The sequence below is a fragment of the Brassica rapa genome, chromosome A03 (genome assembly GCF_000309985.2).
Source record: "Brassica rapa cultivar Chiifu-401-42 chromosome A03, CAAS_Brap_v3.01, whole genome shotgun sequence".
NCBI lineage: Eukaryota > Viridiplantae > Streptophyta > Magnoliopsida > Brassicales > Brassicaceae > Brassica > Brassica rapa.
The window spans coordinates 10776720-10795833 of NC_024797.2; the positions used below are offsets into that span (position 1 = coordinate 10776720).

At 35.3% G+C, this 19114-nt stretch overlaps 3 protein-coding genes and 1 pseudogene across 6 annotated transcripts; 2 read left to right on the forward strand and 2 right to left on the reverse strand.

The window, feature by feature from the left end:
- LOC103858025 (protein PHOSPHATE STARVATION RESPONSE 1) lies at nucleotides 1-6293 on the reverse strand. Its single transcript, XM_009135300.3, has 6 exons — nucleotides 2851-6293; nucleotides 2690-2766; nucleotides 2569-2608; nucleotides 2211-2316; nucleotides 1964-2123; nucleotides 1-1885 (listed from the first exon to the last, which is right to left on the reverse strand). The coding sequence occupies exons 1-6, from the start codon at nucleotides 3080-3082 to the stop codon at nucleotides 1736-1738; spliced, it is 765 nt and encodes a 254-aa protein (XP_009133548.1). The 5' UTR covers nucleotides 3083-6293; the 3' UTR covers nucleotides 1-1735.
- A 288-nt stretch (nucleotides 6294-6581) lies between these two features.
- LOC103858026 lies at nucleotides 6582-7845 on the reverse strand (annotated as a pseudogene).
- Nucleotides 7846-8762: 917 nt separating this feature from the next.
- On the forward strand, nucleotides 8763-10177 carry LOC103858027 (multiprotein-bridging factor 1a). Its single transcript, XM_009135301.2, has 4 exons — nucleotides 8763-9037; nucleotides 9233-9316; nucleotides 9706-9788; nucleotides 9880-10177. Exons 1-4 carry the CDS (start codon nucleotides 8896-8898, stop codon nucleotides 9997-9999), a joined length of 429 nt encoding a protein of 142 aa, XP_009133549.1. The 5' UTR covers nucleotides 8763-8895; the 3' UTR covers nucleotides 10000-10177.
- Nucleotides 10178-13552: 3375 nt separating this feature from the next.
- Nucleotides 13553-15866, forward strand: LOC103858028. Of its 4 annotated transcripts, none has more exons than XM_033288417.1 (9): nucleotides 13553-13779; nucleotides 14048-14263; nucleotides 14322-14459; nucleotides 14536-14614; nucleotides 14701-14763; nucleotides 14867-14945; nucleotides 15031-15087; nucleotides 15181-15306; nucleotides 15413-15866. In XM_033288417.1, exons 1-9 carry the CDS (start codon nucleotides 13606-13608, stop codon nucleotides 15717-15719), a joined length of 1239 nt encoding a protein of 412 aa, XP_033144308.1. In that variant the 5' UTR covers nucleotides 13553-13605; the 3' UTR covers nucleotides 15720-15866. The 4 variants fall into 4 exon arrangements, with proteins under 4 accessions (XP_033144308.1, XP_033144309.1, XP_033144310.1 ...); XM_033288418.1 differs by having other exon boundaries at nucleotides 15184-15306; XM_033288419.1 differs by having other exon boundaries at nucleotides 14048-14248.
- The last annotated feature ends 3248 nt before the right edge of the window (nucleotides 15867-19114 follow it).

The following is a 19114-nucleotide window of genomic DNA, read 5'->3' on the forward strand; positions in this document are numbered from 1 at the left end:
TTAAGAAGATTTTGTTAGAATATTTTAAATATATTAATTTTTATTTTAAATAAAAAGATAAATATATTAAAAGATATAATAATGAACTTATGTAAAATATGATATTTTCTAGGAATGGTCCAAACTAAAAAAATCACACATGAAAAGAAGTCATGACTTCTGTTTTAATATATTAGATACGAAATACCAAACACCATGTACCATTTATGATTTATCATGATCCCAACAAAACAGTACGTTACAATACTGGTAGGGAAAATTCTTAAACAAAACAAAGTCGGTAGGGCAGTACAATTACATGTTGGTCCTTTGAATAATAGTTCATTTTTTAACTAGGCATGAATCCGTAAATTCGTATATACCTCTAAAGCGAAACCTATACCATTTATCTTTACCAACAGAATTAGAATTTGTAGTCCTTTAAACTCCTTCTAGCTATCACAAGATTCTAATCATTAGTTCAACTCTTCGTTATTATAAAAATACTTATTGTTAAGTATATATTGTGTAAATCCAGTTGGTGTATTCAAAAGCAGTTCATATAACCAAATATTAAAACAAATATTCATTATGAAAACTTCCAAACTACAATTCCTAGTAACTGTAGGTAGTTATCGCCCTGAAAATGGTTGCGTTCCATAAAAGTTCGAACCTTGGTTAGAAGAGGTTTTTGATACCCAATTTCGATTCTTAATGGATATAAGATGATTTACGCCGTGTCATCAGATATTAGTAAAGGTTTGGTTCTGGTTCTAGGGAGAGATTTAGGTCTTGGCCCGAACTCCTTTCAGTTTACAAAAAAAGATGCATAATCGATGTCCTAATGGTTGGAGACTTGGAGCAGTGAGCCTTTTATAGAGCGTGGCTTGCTACACAAGTATTGGGAAACCTTTGTCCTTTTCCTTTCTAGTTTAAAGTGGTCTGCTCTACAAAATACAAACCCTAGACTGTTTATTCAACAACAGAACAGAACCCATTTGGGCCTCTAAAACCCTACAACTCATTAACGAGTAAGGAAAAACAAACTCATGCCAGTTTATTGAACAACATATCTAGGCCCATTAAAGATGTCAAGAGTGAGTTCAAAGACAGTTGAAGATGCAGTCAAAGCCTTGCTCAATTAAAGATGCAGCTTCTAGAGCAAGGCAAGTACGTTTACCTAATCTTAACCCTAAAGATGATTCCACAGATGATCGATCCGCACGACATCTTATCGTATCGGTCTCGCGCATCAGCTTATCAACACTGAGCTTCTGTCTCATCATTGACGATCAGACCGAGAAGTGGCCTCACCAAGGACGACCATTTAAATCAAAAGGGAAGCTTTGCGATTCATATTACAAGTTTTCTCTGATCAGAGAGTGATTCCTCTGTTTCTAGTGGTGATCGACTTGAACCATAACAACTGTAAGGAGCAGATCGAGAGAAATTGTGGAGCTATCATCATGGTTCTGATACATTTACATAATGTTCTAACGTTCACTTTTCATCAGAACAATGACTTCTCATCTTGTTGGTTCTTTGGTCTTTTTTTAAGTTAAAACGACTTATTTATTCTGATTTTATGTAAGAATACAAAACTCATATAGAGAAGTACTTACAGGATCTGAATCAAGCCTGACCCAGATCCTGGCTAAGTACTCATCTCAAGAAATGGGCTTTAAGGAAACAGTCTCTACCCTTGAATCCCCTTAAAGTTTGAACGCTTACGTCTCTACTATGTCAGATGCCATGACTACGGTGACTCTCCTGATGATGTCGAGAACAGAGACAGCGAGAGCATCGTGTTGATCCCATCTCCAGGCATTGGTTTTGATCGTTTGAGAGATGATACTTCTCTTGCCGCTTCTTCTCGGACTCTTTTCTCTGGGGTCGTCCTCCTAATCTGCATGAGGTTTCAACAAGATTACAACATCTTCCATCGATTCTATACCAAATTGTTCATCAAGTGGGTTAGCTATACCTCAAGCAGAGGCAGAGTCTTGCTCTCCAAGCTGTCTCTGTTGTTAAGTCCACCACGGACACCATGCAACTCATTTCCACTTAACCTGTTACACCAGCTTGAAGGTCGCATTACAAAGTTAGCTCCAAGATTTGTGAAGACCGTGCCTTGGTTGTGTACCCTACAGATATGAATGCATCTCTTAAGTTATTGTCCACGAAGAGGTTCACAAATTTGAATCTTTTACGAAAAATGGAGGTTGTGTGACCTTGAAGGAACTGTTTTAGGATAACACGCATGTCTTAAACCACCATAAGGGATATCAATCATGTCTAACAAATAGTTTCTTTGTGCTCCCATCATCGCTCCAACCTCTGCTCAAAGTCATTTGAAAATCCATCTTCATATCATCAATATCAAGAATCTATTCCTATGAATTGATAATCAGGACCGGATCTAGACACAATCCAGTGAAAAATTAACCTTGCCCCAAACATTTTTGAATGTTATATACATATATATAGGCTTCTAAATTATGAAAATAAGTTTTTTTTAATTACAGTTCTTTAGTAAATGTTTATGTTTCCAAATTTCAGATCCAGCACTTCGGATCAGAACGAACGTACCATGTAGAGACGTTGCCTCGAGCTTCTTACTCCGATACATCTAGAAATCAGAAACATCATAACATTGTATAAAAAGAAGAGACAAGAAAAATATGATAGTCTTTGAGAAGTTTATATCAACCTGCAAGTGACTCTTGACATGTGCAATGCTCAATCCTTTTAGATTCATCATCTGAAGAACCATTTTAGGTGTTGCCCCTGTAAACTCATACACAAGTACAATCATTACAAGTCAAAGAGAGAAAGAGAGATCCAAGAAAGAAAAAAAGACAATATTCGTACTGTGTGGACCGCCAAGTCGTTGGACTGCCCGGACGAAGGAAAGATGAAGATCAGGTGTCCAACGAAGACGAGGCATGTTGGACCGAACATACTGTCTCACGTTATTACTACTTGTGACTTGTTGGTCTTCGTCTTCAACTGACGACTCTTCTTCATTGTACTTCTCCACAGCCTCTTCTCTGTTTAGGTCAAGCCACATGGCGCATTTCTCCCGCGAAGATGTTCCGTCCATGTCTCTCCGGCGAGCTAGCTTTCTAAATCAGCACACGATATGTGTATAGTCTCTCTCTATGATCATTTGAATGTTGGAACTTAGCTTCAATAATACATATATGATCAGATATTCATACCCTATAGATGCATTATTATATAGTCCTCTTGTTTTCCATAAACTATAATATATACAGACATTTTTAATTCTTATCTATGTCATGCATGGTTACGTGTATGTGTATGTGTTTTTTGTGGAAAAGTGTGTTGGAATCTTCCGTTTGGTGAAATCATATTAGTTATTAGGTTTTGCTACATTTTTGTTAACATACCAGAAAAATATCCGCTTGTTCTTTTAGTGACAGAGACATATAAACTTATCACCTTTATTCCTTAAAATAAGAAGAATAATAGTCTTTAAGAGAAAATAGACTATCCATGTTCGAAAACATGTCCAAAGCAGCCGATTAAACCGCGGTGGAACGCTCGGCGGTGACTAACCGTGCCGAATCCATCATGCTCGGTGAAAATATCGAATACATCAAAATAATCCTGTTTTCGTTGTTTTAGATATTGGAAATTGATTGTTAAGTAACATATTTATACGTTTGATTCAAAGATGATAAGAAGACTGTAAGAAAATGATATATTACTACAAGGCTCTTGTTAGTTCGTATGCTTACGAAATATTCCTTCCATATTATAACAATGATAATAGCTAGGTTGTTTAAATTGGTTGTCACATATCATGCACGCACCTTGGTTACAATAATAAAGTCGATATGTATATATATACTAGAATTAGCAGTCGAATATTTTGTGTCATTAGAATTGTAGTTTTTGAATGATTAAACATTTATATCCGACCAAACCACTCTTGTCTTTATAAGTTTATAACCTCTTTTATGTCTTTTATAATCTCCAGTTAAGTTGACCTTTGCCGGAGACTACGCTTCACAATCTTGTCATATTATAACGATATTTTCAAAACCTTTTTTCAAAAATAAAATAAAATATTAAATAAAAAATAAAAATAAAATCAAATAAACTTGGTTAATCTAAAGCTACACGAATTTAGTTTCTTATATCGAGAAAACCAAATCGGATATGACAACCATCGACCTAAGCCGATTATTGGAAGTATTCATCTGTAATTAGAACAATTTGTTTTTCTGCTTTTCACATTAAAAATGATGGGGGAGATCACCCAATATTCCTCTAAAACATCTGTGTTTCATTAAGTCGTGATCTATTCATATATTATATATACTTAAATATATGACAGTTTTGAATCCCAACGTTTACAATCAAAACTTATAAAGTAAAGAGAAGGGAGCTTTGTCATATAGTTAAGGATGTGATTCCCAAAGATTCTTGGGTTCACGTTTGTACAAATTCACAAGTTGTCTCTATTCTTTTGGTTTTATTATTGGTAACCCCTTTCAGTGGGCATTGGGTCACACACCTGCTTATATTTGATATCTCTCAGATTAGGGCTTGCTCTATTTGTTGTTAAGTAGGTACTATATATAAGGCTTATAACCATTATTCATTAATTACCAAATCATCCATATACGTATAATTCGAGAGAGATTGTACTTGAACTTGACGAATGATCAAGTAGATATTTATATTGTGTTGATCAATTACCATTTTAATGATTCAAAAGTAACAATTAATAGCAATTTTGTCTTTAGTCTCATCGTGAAAAACTTAATTATGAACTGTCCCGATGCAAGATTCCGACACTCTATGCACACACATATCTATACAAATATTTTGGAACATGTAAGTAAAAACGCGAGAGAGGATCAAATTTCAACGCGAGAGTATCAAATTTCAACGCTCTCGATCTTCAACTTTAGGGTTTTGGAGAGAGAGAGAGAGGACAAACATTCGAAGTACAATTAATTAATTAAGAGTGAAGAGAGCATTGAGAAAGAATCGTAGGAGACTCATGTGGGCACTAAGAAAGATGAGGAAACTATGTTTTGTCCTAATCTATTTACGTACCGACAATCCATACACAATTCCTCCATTTCCCATGCTCCTTTTTTATGAAATACATTTCAACTTTTTGTTTGTTTGTAATTATTGGATGGTTTCAATCGACATTTGACGATATCATATATGTATTTTGTTATGACTTGAGAGAATATTTTGTCTACGATTTTCTACTGAAAAATATATAATATTCCTTGACAGAAAATATAAAAATTGCTTCTGAAATTAATCAGAAATCTAACTAAACTTATAGAGCTTTGATTTTGCAAATACAACCATTCCATCGTTTGGAAATAATAATTCTATTAATTCATTAAGAAACGACTAATAAAACTTTGTTTTAACTAAAATAAAAATTAGTAACCTATATAAACATCACACCCTTTAATTTTTTTTACAAGTGTTTGTTGCTATCTTCTTGTTTTCCTAATTTAAATCTTGTTTTGAAAGGTTGCGAACATAGAATTTGTACGTTTATACATCTGCAGAGCAAGATACATATATTATACAGTAAGGTAGATCTATAGAAAATTGAAAAAATAAAAAGGACGTCGATCCAGTTTATTTAATTATTTATAGTATACATGCAAGAAGCTAAGAAAAAAATATGCATGTTGCCCTAAAGAATCGCCGCAGAATAAGGCACCGTCTTGGAATTCTTCATCCATCACATGCCTACGTACGTATCTTTAACCAAGCCCAGCATATTAGCTTCAATTATATAAAATCACTCATAAGAAAATGTACAAAATAAGAATTTAAATTATTGTGTAATAGATGTACGTAGAGTTAGAAATTAACAATATAAAATAACAATTGTTATTTGAAAAAAAAAACATAATAATTGTTTCTCTTGTAGCCTATTTCCTTTAACATTAACCAACTAGTATATAGGTCGAGTTCCATATATCTCTCCGACCAAGCAGAAATGGAATGAGGGACTCAAAGACGACGTATACAAACAACCTTTAGCACTTCAAAAACTCGCCAGTTGCCATTAGCCCAAGATCCACTTGGTTCTACTTCTAAGTCGTATTCTATACTTATTTTTATGGCTGGGAAAAAAAAATGAAACATCGGCTGAGATCAAGCGTATCCACAACTCAATAAGCATGTTAACGTTATATTGACCAAACAATCTCCCCCTTGATATTATTAATAGCTAATGTGAGTATGATAGATAGATATAGGCCCATCAATAAAAAAAACTCATGTGGTGTGTTTTGACTGTTTCTCAATCCCAACTGATAGCTGAACAAAACTGGTTGAAGATTGTATGGGAAATGTAATAAAGTGACGATAATAATTATTCAACTTGGTACATGTAAAGCGAGAAGATATTTTTTACATTAAGCTACAACTAAATATTTTGAAATGCCACTAGAAATTCTTTTAAGAAAGCTACAACTAAATAAATTTATTTAAGAAATGCCACTAGAAATCTTTTTGCAATACTATGATGAACATGAGATACCTTATCAGTTATCACAAATTAGTGTGTACAATCTCGTTTTAAATAATATAAAAAGACCCAAATTTAATATTCTTTTCCGAAAGGAACAATGTTTTACACAAATAAAAAATAAAGATAAAAATCCAAATCGGCTTCACCAACCATGTGAAGAGATATAACACATGTAACAATCAAGTTCTAATAACAGGGCCCCTGTATAGAACTCGTCGTATCACAAAGTCATCAGGCGGTTGAAACTCCTCAAGCCATGTCACGTCTGTGACCACTTCCCCATCCACTTCTACTTCACCTGCTCCCTTTCACAAAGTATACTAATAAGTATTAGCTTGAACTGTGTTCCGTATTGTTTCAGATTGAACCATTTAGAGTATTACCGGGCAAGTCTTCTCTTCTGGACTTCCGGAAGTAAGTGCAATGCCGATCACGGTCTGAAGAGTAAGGTGGAGATAAGATATCAATAATGGCACAATGTGTGACGGCTTTGAAACAATGAACGTTGCCACCGCTTCTCGGATATAGCGTGGTTGCTGGGCTTGGAACTGTCATCTCAGTATCCTTGACCAGTTTAGCTGGTCGTGCTGCTTATGAATCAAGAGTTTACAGTTAAGACCAGACGAGTGATTGGTTAAAAGATTGAGAGATAGAAAAAGGACGACCAGCACATATGACTTCACATGAATTGAACCATATATGAGCTTGCTTAGCACAGTCATGCCCGGATGGTTATGAAGTGGTATCATAGAGGAAGGTGGGGCATACAGAAAATTCCTATCTGTTTTCACAACAAAGACAAAATATACAAAGTGAGAGATATAATCGGTAGCAGTATAATGAAAGATGAAACCGTCTCAGGATTGGCTACTGAGAGTTTGGTTCTGGCATATAGTTTCAAGCAGAAGCATTCCTATTGAAACGAATCCATCTAAGTCATCCTATATTGAATCACCAAATATCCACACTTTTTTTTTATCTTGTAGTAGCCATTATCAACTATTTAAGACTAATCCAGGCAATAGATTTTGTGAAATGAGTAAGCTTACGGAGAAACTGTCACACTCATGAAAATGAAGATACTTTATTGCTGGGGGAGACTGTTGACTCCCATTGAGAGGACCACCAGACCTGGTCCGTCCCAAGTGAGCTTCCTGTTCGATTCCAACATCAGAGGAATGATACCCAGCACATTCCAAACTTTCTGCAAAGCCTCGTCTGAGATTGGGCCGTCTGAAGAGAAGGAAGCCTTGCAAGTATTATAAAGCCTCTGAGCAAAGTAAAGCATGAATTCCAAACTTCAAATCCTCAGGCTCACCACTTATTATGTCCCCCTTTCTGGAGAAGAAAGGGGATCCAAACCTGTGAATGGATAACAGAGGAAAAGATCTTCTCACAAGTGATGATACTAAAACTTCATGGAAGATGTCCATATCCTTCTTCAACAACACACAAACATCTTTTTTCCTGGAAACAAGGAGAAAAGCCAAACAAAAAAAACAGTCTCAAAATGAATACTAGCTTCCAGAAATGTATGATTTTCTTGCCTAATGAATACATATATGAGATTCAAATTATAAGTGTCTCATTAAAAAAAGGAGGAACTTCAACTAAAGATGAGCATCAGAGGGTACAAAATCAATTTGGGCAGGGGAACCTAATCACACATACGGGGGTCACAAGCTCGACATATATAAGGCTCATCATCATCATCTCGAATTGAACTCTATATATATATATATATATATCCTCAGCATTTCTATCATTCATTAGAATCAACAAACAGAAAGACATACAGTCTTCTGATTCAATACAGATAAACTCGGAGAATAGTTTCCTCAGATAACCAAACCATAAACAAGCCAGTGAGTTAAATCGACAGGCAATAACATTGATTCCAGAAAGAAAAGTATACGAAGAAGAACCTGAGCTGAGCTGAGCTGAGCAGTTACGGAAGGAATAGAATCAATCGTGTAGTCCAATTTGAACACGAACACGAAGAAGAGGTGAGAGTGATGATAAATTTAGCCTTTTTTATTTTTATTAAGAAATAAAGAATATATTCATTTGACAAGATACTTCTCGCCCGCAACTGGGACAGACATTTACTTAAATAGCCCTCAACAAATAAGAGAGTAAAAAAAGTTGCATGGGCTCTTATGTAATTTTGAAAAGTTGTCGGAGAAAAGTAAATAACTATTTTCTTAAAAAATAATAATAATTAGCTTGAAGCCCACGCACAGTTTTTTTTTTCTTCTCTCTATATATTCATCACAGCTATCTCTTAGACAAGTAATCTGATTCTTCACCTAATATTAGCTGGAGACGAAACCCTAGATTTTGTCAAGCTCGAAGAAGAAGAAATCATGGCAGGAGTTGGACCGATGACGCAAGATTGGGAGCCGGTGGTGATCCGAAAGAGAGCCCCTAACTCCGCCGCCAAGCGCGACGAGAAAACCGTCAACGCCGCTCGTCGTTCCGGCGCCGATATCGAATCCGTCAGAAAATGTTTGTTCCTCTCTTCCACTTCTCCTTTTTTTTCCCATTGTTTCTTAATTAATTCCTCGAGTCCTCCTGTTATTAGATTTTGGAGTTGTATTGGTATTTTGCCTATTTGGTGGATTCTGCTTTGGTTTATGTTATTGAATTTTATAATTGATTCCATCTAACTGTGATCGTTTTTGTTGTGTGTGTTGGGTTTAGACAATGCTGGTACCAACAAGGCAGCCTCAAGTGGCACTTCTCTCAACACCAAGAGGCTTGATGACGACACTGAGAACCTCGCTCGTATGTCTCTTTTCTTGCTCTCATCACCTCGCTCTGTTTGTATTCTCTAGGCTCTTTTCTTGTTTCAATAGAGTTTTGTTGAGGTCTATTAATGTTTGTGTAATGACAAATTGGAATATCATAGAGACAGAGTTTGTCTTATGGTCTGAAGAATCTATGATTATTATAGAGGAGAAGCTTTTTTTTATTTGTTTGATGCTAAAGCTGCATGTAATGGGGTTTATCTACCATAGAGTTTGAGGTCTGTCAATGTTTGTGAAATCAGAGAGAGAGAGAGAGAGAGACAGAGTTTGTTTATGGCCTTGAGTATATGATGCTTTTTTATTCATGTGATGCGAATTTAATTCTAAAGCTACATGTAATGAGTTTCCCTATCATTGTGATTCCAGATGAGCGTGTGCCTACTGAGCTTAAGAAAGCCATTATGCAAGCTCGAACTGACAAGAAGCTTACCCAATCCCAGCTTGCTCAAGTATTATTATTTTTTATTCCCTTATCTCTCTATATATTTATTATTAATACTCATTTTATGACAAAAAAAGCTTGTTTCTGTCTTTTTGTAGATCATCAATGAGAAGCCACAAGTGATCCAAGAGTACGAGTCTGGCAAAGCAATCCCCAACCAGCAGATCCTTTCCAAGCTGGAGAGAGCACTCGGAGCTAAACTCCGTGGTAAGAAGTGATCATCATCAAGTCCTCAAGATGAACAAAATTTAACCAACAATCAGTGCTTTGATGTAATGTCGTAACTTTTCTAAAGAATAATCTTTCCTGATGTAAGACCGTTTGAATGTTTGGTTGATGAATTACTCTATTCATAAACATATATATATCAGTATAAAAGTAAGTTTGGGTTTCTTACATCACACACATTTAAAACTGGTAATAAATCTAAAAAGAGTCTGAATATTTGAAAGATGACCAGTGTTTGAGATTATGTTTATGGTGTAAGCCTGTGTATTTATGATCTCAAGAGATTGATATGTTTCAAGTGATCTATCAAATAATATTGGGAAGATTCTGATAGACATGTCAAGTAGTCTTTATGATGTGGGGCGTCGCAAGCGATCTGCAGGCTTGTTACTTGTTGACTGACTGTACACATGATCTTATCACTCCCGGTTGTCATGGGGATTATGTTAAAATGTAAGTGCTGGTGATACGAGTCAGATTTTGGCTGCTCAAATCATTGACCTGATCAACAAAAAGCGCCTTGGCAGAACTTCAAGCGAAGAAGAACGAGAAACCGGATTCCTCATCACGAGGGATTTTGTCTTTCCGAGACACCCTGCTTCCTACAATAGTTGGTTAGCTGGCGAGAACTTTCCTACGTCTGGCTCAGGTGGCAAGCAGAACCCTTTCTAAAGGAAGTCATTGTCGATTCTGTTCTCGAAAATCCTTTAGCAGGAAATCTCAGGTTTCTCAATGGGTTGACAGAAACGCTTGAGAGCAGACTGAACCGCCTCAAGTCTGAGGATACCAAGGAAATTCTCTCTGGTGATCCATGGGGAAAATGGGGCGATGAGGAGGAGGAAGGCAATGACAAATCTTATAATGGTATGCAGCTGAAACTGGATTTGCGTGATAGAGTAGACAGCTTATTTAGGTTTCTCCACTAGTACTACTTACAAGGAACCTACCATTAAGAGAAGGCTCATTAGCTTCAGAGAGCAGCTTTCCTGGAGATCCATCTGGAAACAAAGGGCTACTCTACAGGCTTATAACAAAGGTGCTGAGCAAAGAGTCAAAGACGAGATGCCCGGTTTAGAATACTATTCCTCAACTGTAGGAAGACTTTTCAAAAGTGGGTTTGGACGGTTTGATCTTGGTCAGGTTAGTTAACCATTTCTCTCTCCCTATTAGGTGAGATACTACGCATTGATGCTCTTGATGTTTCACAACACTGTTGCAGGCAAAACCGAGCCTCGCAGACCAGAGTGGCGTTCTTTATTTTTTTTCATTGGAGGAATCAGTGGTCGAGAGGTGGGTTTCTTCAAACCACTGAGAGGAGGAAGGCAATGACAATAGTAAAGCGGTGTGGATCTATTCGGCAGCTGATTTTCGGGGACAATGATCTTTTTTTTCTTTAGAGTTTTTGAAAATACACATGTTTAATTAGTGTTTCCGTGTTATTATCTACACGCTAGCGTATTCGTCAAGTGTCACGTTTCAAATCAATTTTTTTTTTCACTGGTATTTTCTTAACAGAGACCAAATTTACAAAAAGCCTAACAGAAGGGCAAAATAAACAAAAAAAACTAAAGGGGCAAAACAAAAGCCCAGCCGAAAAAACTTAAGAAGGGAGTCTAATAACTGATCCTGATCGACACCATGTATACTCGCGAAAACGAAAAAGAAATACACACCGAGAGAGAATATGTCAGCTCCTTACACTGCCATTGAAATCATCGTCTAAAGTCAAAACGGCAGCCACCAGACCGTACCAGAACAGGATGCACGGACGACACATCCAACAACGACACATGCAGAAAATGGCGATATTGCCATCACATCAGAGATGAAGGTGATTTAGTTGCAGGAAATCGATCTAGGTCATCAGAAACTCCCAATCCAGAACATATCATCTTTATTGATTCTGAGAAAACCGAAGATGAACCAACCCATAATAGGAGAAGGAAGGGCCATTCCGATGATGATCGAAACTAAACTGAATCTGAGAAAGGGCATGGAGGCGTAGAACAGAGATGGAAAACAAAAGAAAAGAAAAAAAAAACATTAAAAAGATAAAAACAAAATATAAAAGCCGGATAAACCGACGAGAAGCCAGCCGCCGCACCGGAAGGAAAGGTGTGACGCCGGAGGCAGAGCCAGCCAAGCAACACTGAAAGAGCCATCGCCTGCCGGAAGAGAGGCCGACCAATTCGTCGCTGAAGAAGCCGCCGCTTGCTAGAGTCGAAACTCGATCACCGGGAGTCAGAGCCGGAGAAGAAACCGGCGTAACCATGAACCTCTCTCAACGTCACCTCCGTGAAAGGTTTTTAAAGTGAGAACGGCGGGAGGAGAGAGGTTCGAATATTTCAAATTAATTTTCTAATGTCACTTTTTTGTGACTTACAAATATATATTCATATATTCCATGAATTTGAGGTTTAAAGTGTATCAAAAAATTGAGCCCCTTGTACGCGTTATATTATTCTCATGAAGCCGATCACAAAATATTTCAAAATAAATAAATCAAATTTGATTATTATTATTATTATTAAATATTTGATTATCATCCGTATTAATTAAACGAATTGAACAAAGTTAACGAAGAAAAAGAGAATGAGTAAACAGCCATAAAAACCTTAAACTTTTAAATTAAAACCAAAAAACTATGAACTCGTGTTAGAACTAAAAAATATTTTAACTTTCAAACATTTTTCATTTTAACTCTAATTTTTGTTCACTAGACCATTTTAAAAACTTGAAAAGTCAACTATTAAACCCATAAACGTTTATTAATTCGATAAATGTTGTCGTTTTAAAAATTGGTTAAACATTAATGAAATGATGTCGCTTTACAGTTGTAAGCATTTAAATCAACCTCTCTTTCGTAAAACCTAAATTTTCTAATTTTCTAATCTTTCAATCTTCTAATATCCAAAATTCAAAGCCATTGATAATGCAAAAAATGACTAGAATGATGTGGTTATTTCGGATTCGTCGTAGTCAGGGACGGATCTACATGACATAGGAAGGGTGCAGCTGCCCCCACTAATTTCAGATAATCATCTTATGCACGTAAATAGGAATTCAAAGAAATGATATAAATCTTAGTTAGATTCTAGAAATGATATAAATTTTTATAAAAATAATTGTATATATATATATATTTAATTATTTAAATTGGATTATAATTTAAAATCTGGTTGAACCGGTTAGACCGGTCCGACCATTGACCCAGTTATAATGTCAAGTCAATGTCCGGTCTAGTTTGACTCAAACCACTAGACCAAGAGGGTTCCATAATTTTATCAGATTTTTTAACGCTGATTTTTTATGATCTTATAATTATGATATAAAAAAGATACGAGACTTGAAACGTAGTTTTCGTATCAGTCCTCTCTTTTAAACATAGGCAATGAATGGCCTTGCAATCTTTGACCAATATTATTTAGACTCTAAAATAAAACTAAAACTAAGAGACGACGTCGTATCGCGGAATCCGCTTCACAGAAGACTGTGACAACGACATCGTATCACCAAATTCGCAATAGACGCACACTCGTGATTTTAAAACGCGACCCACAGTCGTGATTGTAAAACGCAATTTTAGGAACACCGCCATGAGTTTAAAACGCGAGTTTAGAAAATCGCGTTATTCTAGACTTTTATTTTGTCAACACAAAAAAGGCTCATCGTCATCGGCGTCTGCTAACGATTATCCATCTTCTTCTTCGGGGAAGAGGAAACGTCTCTCCGATCGCCGAGGAGATTCTCTGGACCTGTTTCCTTCGTGGGTCAGTCTTCGATTCGCCTCTCTTATAACGCATCTACTGTTTTCGATTTGGAGTTGGATTGCTAAATTCGAAATTGATTGGATCAAATCATATCCTTTTAATCTAGAGATTTGGATCTCAGTTAATTAAAGTTTGCTTCTTTTTTTCAACCATCAAGCTGAGACCTTTCCTTATTAGATTCTATGAAGCTTTCTCATAAGCTGATGAACTATGTAATCTACCTTGTGATTTCATATTGAAATTGTTATTTTATTTTTTTGGATTGTAGAATTTGGAAAGAGAAGCTGCTGATATGTTGCTTGAGAGGCTCTCCAAGAAACCACCTTCGCTTGTTGATCTATGCGTTAGGTTAGCTATTGATAATGTACGCTACATTGGGTACGTTGGTGGCGTTGATTTTCAGCTCCTTGAGAAGATCCTGCAGCACTGTACGTTAGAACAGCTCATGCATATAGAGGATTCTACTCCAGTAAGATTGTTAACTGTTGTATTGTATGTTGTTTGACGGTTTCCTATCTTTAAGTTGTGTTTTTTTTTGTTAGGACACGGATCTTAGTCCAGTGACCAATGAGTTATGGAAGAGGTTTTATGAGAAGCAGTATGGTGCGAAGAACTTGAGTTTTGTCATGGAGAAGATGGAGCGGAGTAAAGTCAGTTTTAAGTGGAGAGAGTTATATGAGGTTGGTTTTGTTTCTTCGAGTCTTATAGAAGGATTGTGAGATACGTAAAGATAATAGGCTGGTGGTTTGCATGCAGGCAAAATTGAAAGTTGTGGAAGAAGATGAGAAGGAAGCTGTTGATCGACTGAAGCAACGTTACAAGAATGAAGATGCGAGTACGGTCTTTTGCTTTTCGATTTTTATGTTATGCCTCATTTGATTCTTCACAAGAAGCATCTTCTTAACCGAAATCTATTGTCAGGGAAACAAAGTCGTCAAACTAAGCTCTGCGCAAAAACTCCTCCAATGAAAAAACCTTTCTGGGGTAACATCTTTTTGTATCATCTGGTCAAAAACATTCATGAATTGGTTTCACCATTCTTGGGTTTTGTACTCAAAATGGTTTTGTTGGGACGGTTTATTTGCAGGTAATAGTGGAACAAGTTACAATCTTTCGAATGTCAAGAGCAACATCATGAAGAAGGCCAAACTAGATGTTTTAAAGAGGTTAAACAGATCCTTCACCTTTACAATGTACAATCACAAGGCTTACCGAAGTCTTGTATTAATTTAATCCTTTTCTTGATTACAGTCAAGAAGTGAAGAATCTCACTGCAATTAAGAGGAACAGTATTCAGAAAGGTTTCAGGTAACAACAGTCTCTATTTATAGATCCACTTTCGTTTTTGCCAAACCGTTGATCAGTACTCTTACTTTGTTTATCAAACTCTGCATTGTCTATTAGTTCTCCTCCAAAGAGAACCGGCTTATCTGCAAACCTGCCTTCAACTTCAAGAAGCAACTCTTGCGGCGAACAAGTGAAAAATCTCACTGCAGTTAAAAGGAACACAACCCAAAAGCCTTTCAGGTAACACAATATGATCTCTTACAAATACCCCTATGACTTTATCTATTGATCCTCTAAACCGTTGATCGGTTCTCTAACTCCATTGACCAAACTGTGGCTTGTCTAGTATTTCTGCTCCAAAGAGGACCGGCCTATCCTCGACTGCGCCTTCAACTTCAAGAAGTGGTGAAGGGAATGTACCTCCAAAGAGGATCAACAGCCTTCTTGGGACTGCTCCTTCAACTTCAAGAAGCAACTCTTATGGTGAAGGGAATCTACCTCCGAAGAGGATCAACAGCCTTACTGGGACTGCTCCTCCAACTTCACGAAGCAACTTTGGTGAAGGAAAACTACATCCAAAGAGGAACAGCCTTCCTGGGGTTGCTCCGTCAACTTCAAGAAATACAGCCACCAAAAGAAAACATGTAATGTAACCTATGACATTCTTTTCTGATCATATTTATTCAAGTGTATCGTTTGCATGCGTGCTTCAAGTTATCGAACTTTTGTTGCTTGAGGATAAGTAACAATAAATCTTGAAAGATTCTGCAATTATGGTGATTGAGTTGTTGCTTTCTACTTGTTGCTCTGTTTGAGAAATCTCACTACAAAAGTTTATATGAAGAAACTAGAAAGCAATCGATATGGAAACTAGAGTCATGTTGAAGATCGTCTTTGGGATAATAATCCAACAAAGACTAGTCAGATTCCTGGATGATTCATGGTTACAGTATGTCTGGGATCATCAAATGCAATATCTAACAAAAGAGGGCTTATGCATGAATCTTATGAGAATCTGCAGGTATCTTTTTACTTAAGATATACTTGATCTGAAAGAGCTCATGTGGGGGAGGGGGGAAACAATAGTGTTAATAGCTTTTCTCTTTAGACTCTCTGCATTAAACACCTCACCTTAATAGCATATTCATGCATTTCTCACACCATGATTTCATGTTACAAAGCAACGAAAGCACGTAAAAGGATATATAGCTTTCAATGCAATAGAGCAACTAAAGGAGGAGAGGTACATGACCTGGCAGCAGTCAATTTGAATGAAACAGAGCTTATATGGTTCAGTTCTCAGATTTCAGCACTCCAAAGTGTAGCAGATGTTCATGGCTTACAAAATGTAAACAGAAATTGAGAGAAAAATAAACACAACCTGCCTAACAATGAAAGGCTCTTCATCGCAAAAGTCATCGGTTCAGTTAAGGAGACGAGGAGTGACAAGGAAGATGAAAGGATCAGAGGTACGGTTTGGTCAAGAAGATGACACAGGCAGTAACCTTTGAAGATCATGATGTCAGTAATTATGAAATGGAAGACGAGGAGGTTCTCGAGCTTTTCAGACGTAATAGCGGTGTGAGACCTGAAGTCTCCAGTAAGAACTTCCCAGATGTTTCTACTGTGGCCCAAGCAATCAACTTTGTGGTGGAATTGCTGCGGGCTCCTTGAGCTTCTCAGCGCTGCTGATTCTTAGAGTTCAGGCGCGAGCATAATTTGACCTAAAGCAGACCAAGAATATGGCCTTTTGGTAACTATTCCTAAGGAGTAAGTGCATAAGCACTACATCCAGAGCACAGAGCTCTCTGTTCATGTTCTTCATTTTCTAATAGCAATAAGTTTGCTCATGTTCTTCATTTTCTTGAGTTTACGAGCAAAGGTTCCTGTACTGTCAAGCAATCTATTACCAATAAGTCGCTCTTTGTAATTCAAGTTAACAGAAATCCTGCAAAATCGCAAAGAAGAGCAGGTGGTTGTGATGGCAAACCGATATCAAAACCGTTCATAGTCTAAAAGCCAAAGATTCATCAACCACCTCTACAACAAACAACCAAAAACATCACAAACTCAAAACCTTCTCTTTCAGTTACATATTATCTCCTGTCAATTCCTGCTTCTTCTTATTCATAACATCATTTTAGTGTTAGGCTTTTATATTTCCAAATTAATCTCTAAACTTTTATATAATTTTGTTTTGTGTTTAAAAAGATTTATAATGTGTGTTTAGTCTTAGGAAAATTATTAAAACTTTCATAATACAATTATAAGTTTATATATATATATCGTTTTATATTTTTAGATAATAAAATTTATATATATAATAATGATATAGTTAAAAATGGGGCAAAATTTGTAAGTTTTTAAAATAACAAGCATTATTAAAATTAATTAACAGTAAGTATTAATTAATATAATATAGTTAGAATATTCAATTTGAGGAAAAGAATGAGGAAAGTCATTGGAGTGAAACACAAACTCATTTAAAAAAAGATGTACACCATTAGAAATGCCTTGATGTACAATTTATTTTGTGGTTTTATATAATTTACAATTTACTATAAATATCCATTATTTATAAGAGTTTAAACTATAGTTATATTATTCTAAAATAATGTTTGTTTTAAGGTTTAACACGAAAGGGAAACCAAAGTTAAAAAAATAATAATTACATGACTAAATAGATTGTCTTGTATTGTAAGCATTGTTCTAAGAAGTTGGTCTACGCGGCATCAAATAAGTCTTAGCGGAAATAATTTTTTTTAAATCTAATTTATACGATTCAAATTGGTATATTATTTTAAATAAATATTAACCATTTTAAATCAATTTAAATCAATTTTAAATTTATATAAATATGTGAAAATAAATAATAATATTAGTATAAATCTGTAAAATTTTAATTTATTTTATTTTTGTATATGTAATTTTGATATTTTCTCAGAATAATTTTCTAATTTAATTAAAAACTAAAATATCTCATATAAATGTGAAATATATATATAAAATAAATCAATAATTATTGACACATGAGTCTCGCTTAAGCTCCTAATAATATGCCGCTAGTCCTCTTTTACGAAGCCTTTAGTTACCATTTCTTGAACATTAATTGTATGTACAAGAAATACTAATATGAACTAAGTTCTTGGACAGTTTTGACCTCGGATCTTAAATCCAGTAAGTTCATTGTAAGCTTAAAAATATCGACCGACGTTGGGATTCTTTGAAACATTACCACGTAATAAGTTACAAAAAAAAAGAAAAACATTAGCACGTAACATGAGCTTGCTCAATATCATTAATGCCAAATCTCAAAATGCAAGTGCTACCTCGTGATCCAATTTAATTTCCATATGGCCGCCAACTAAATATTAAAGTTACTAGGATAAGACCCGCGCCTTGCGCGGGATTAAGTTATTATTTTTATTATATTTTGGAGAATGAAACAATAGTTTGGCTTCATATAGATTACGGGTGTTCAATCCGGATATCGGGTTGGTTTCGGTTCGGTTCGGTTTTTTTCGGTATTTGGTTAGTAAAATATAACTACTATTCTAAATCCATATTTACTTTGACTTTAGTCTTTCACATACTCTTGAAAGATTTCAACTGGACGACTAAATTGATCAGCCAATCTTATTGCTTTAAATCATTAGTGTTTATATATATATATATATATATATATATATATATATATATATATATATATATATATTATTTAGTTTGTATATTTATTAAATAAAAATTCATATGCGTTATATTTTATGATCATTTGTAACTTATTATAACAAAAAAATAATCTATTGATCACAAAATTTTCACGTGGGAATATTCAAATTTCTAATAAGATATAGACTTTTTGAAAAATTCAAATATAACATATAAGAAAAAATTTAAATGTTTTTATTATATATTTAATGTGATTTTTTAATATCTTTCAATAATATAAAATTAAAAAAAAAGAACGAAGATACCAAAATTGTTATCAAATATTTATTATTCATAATAATTAATTTTCATATATACGTTAATCATATTAGGTAATTTC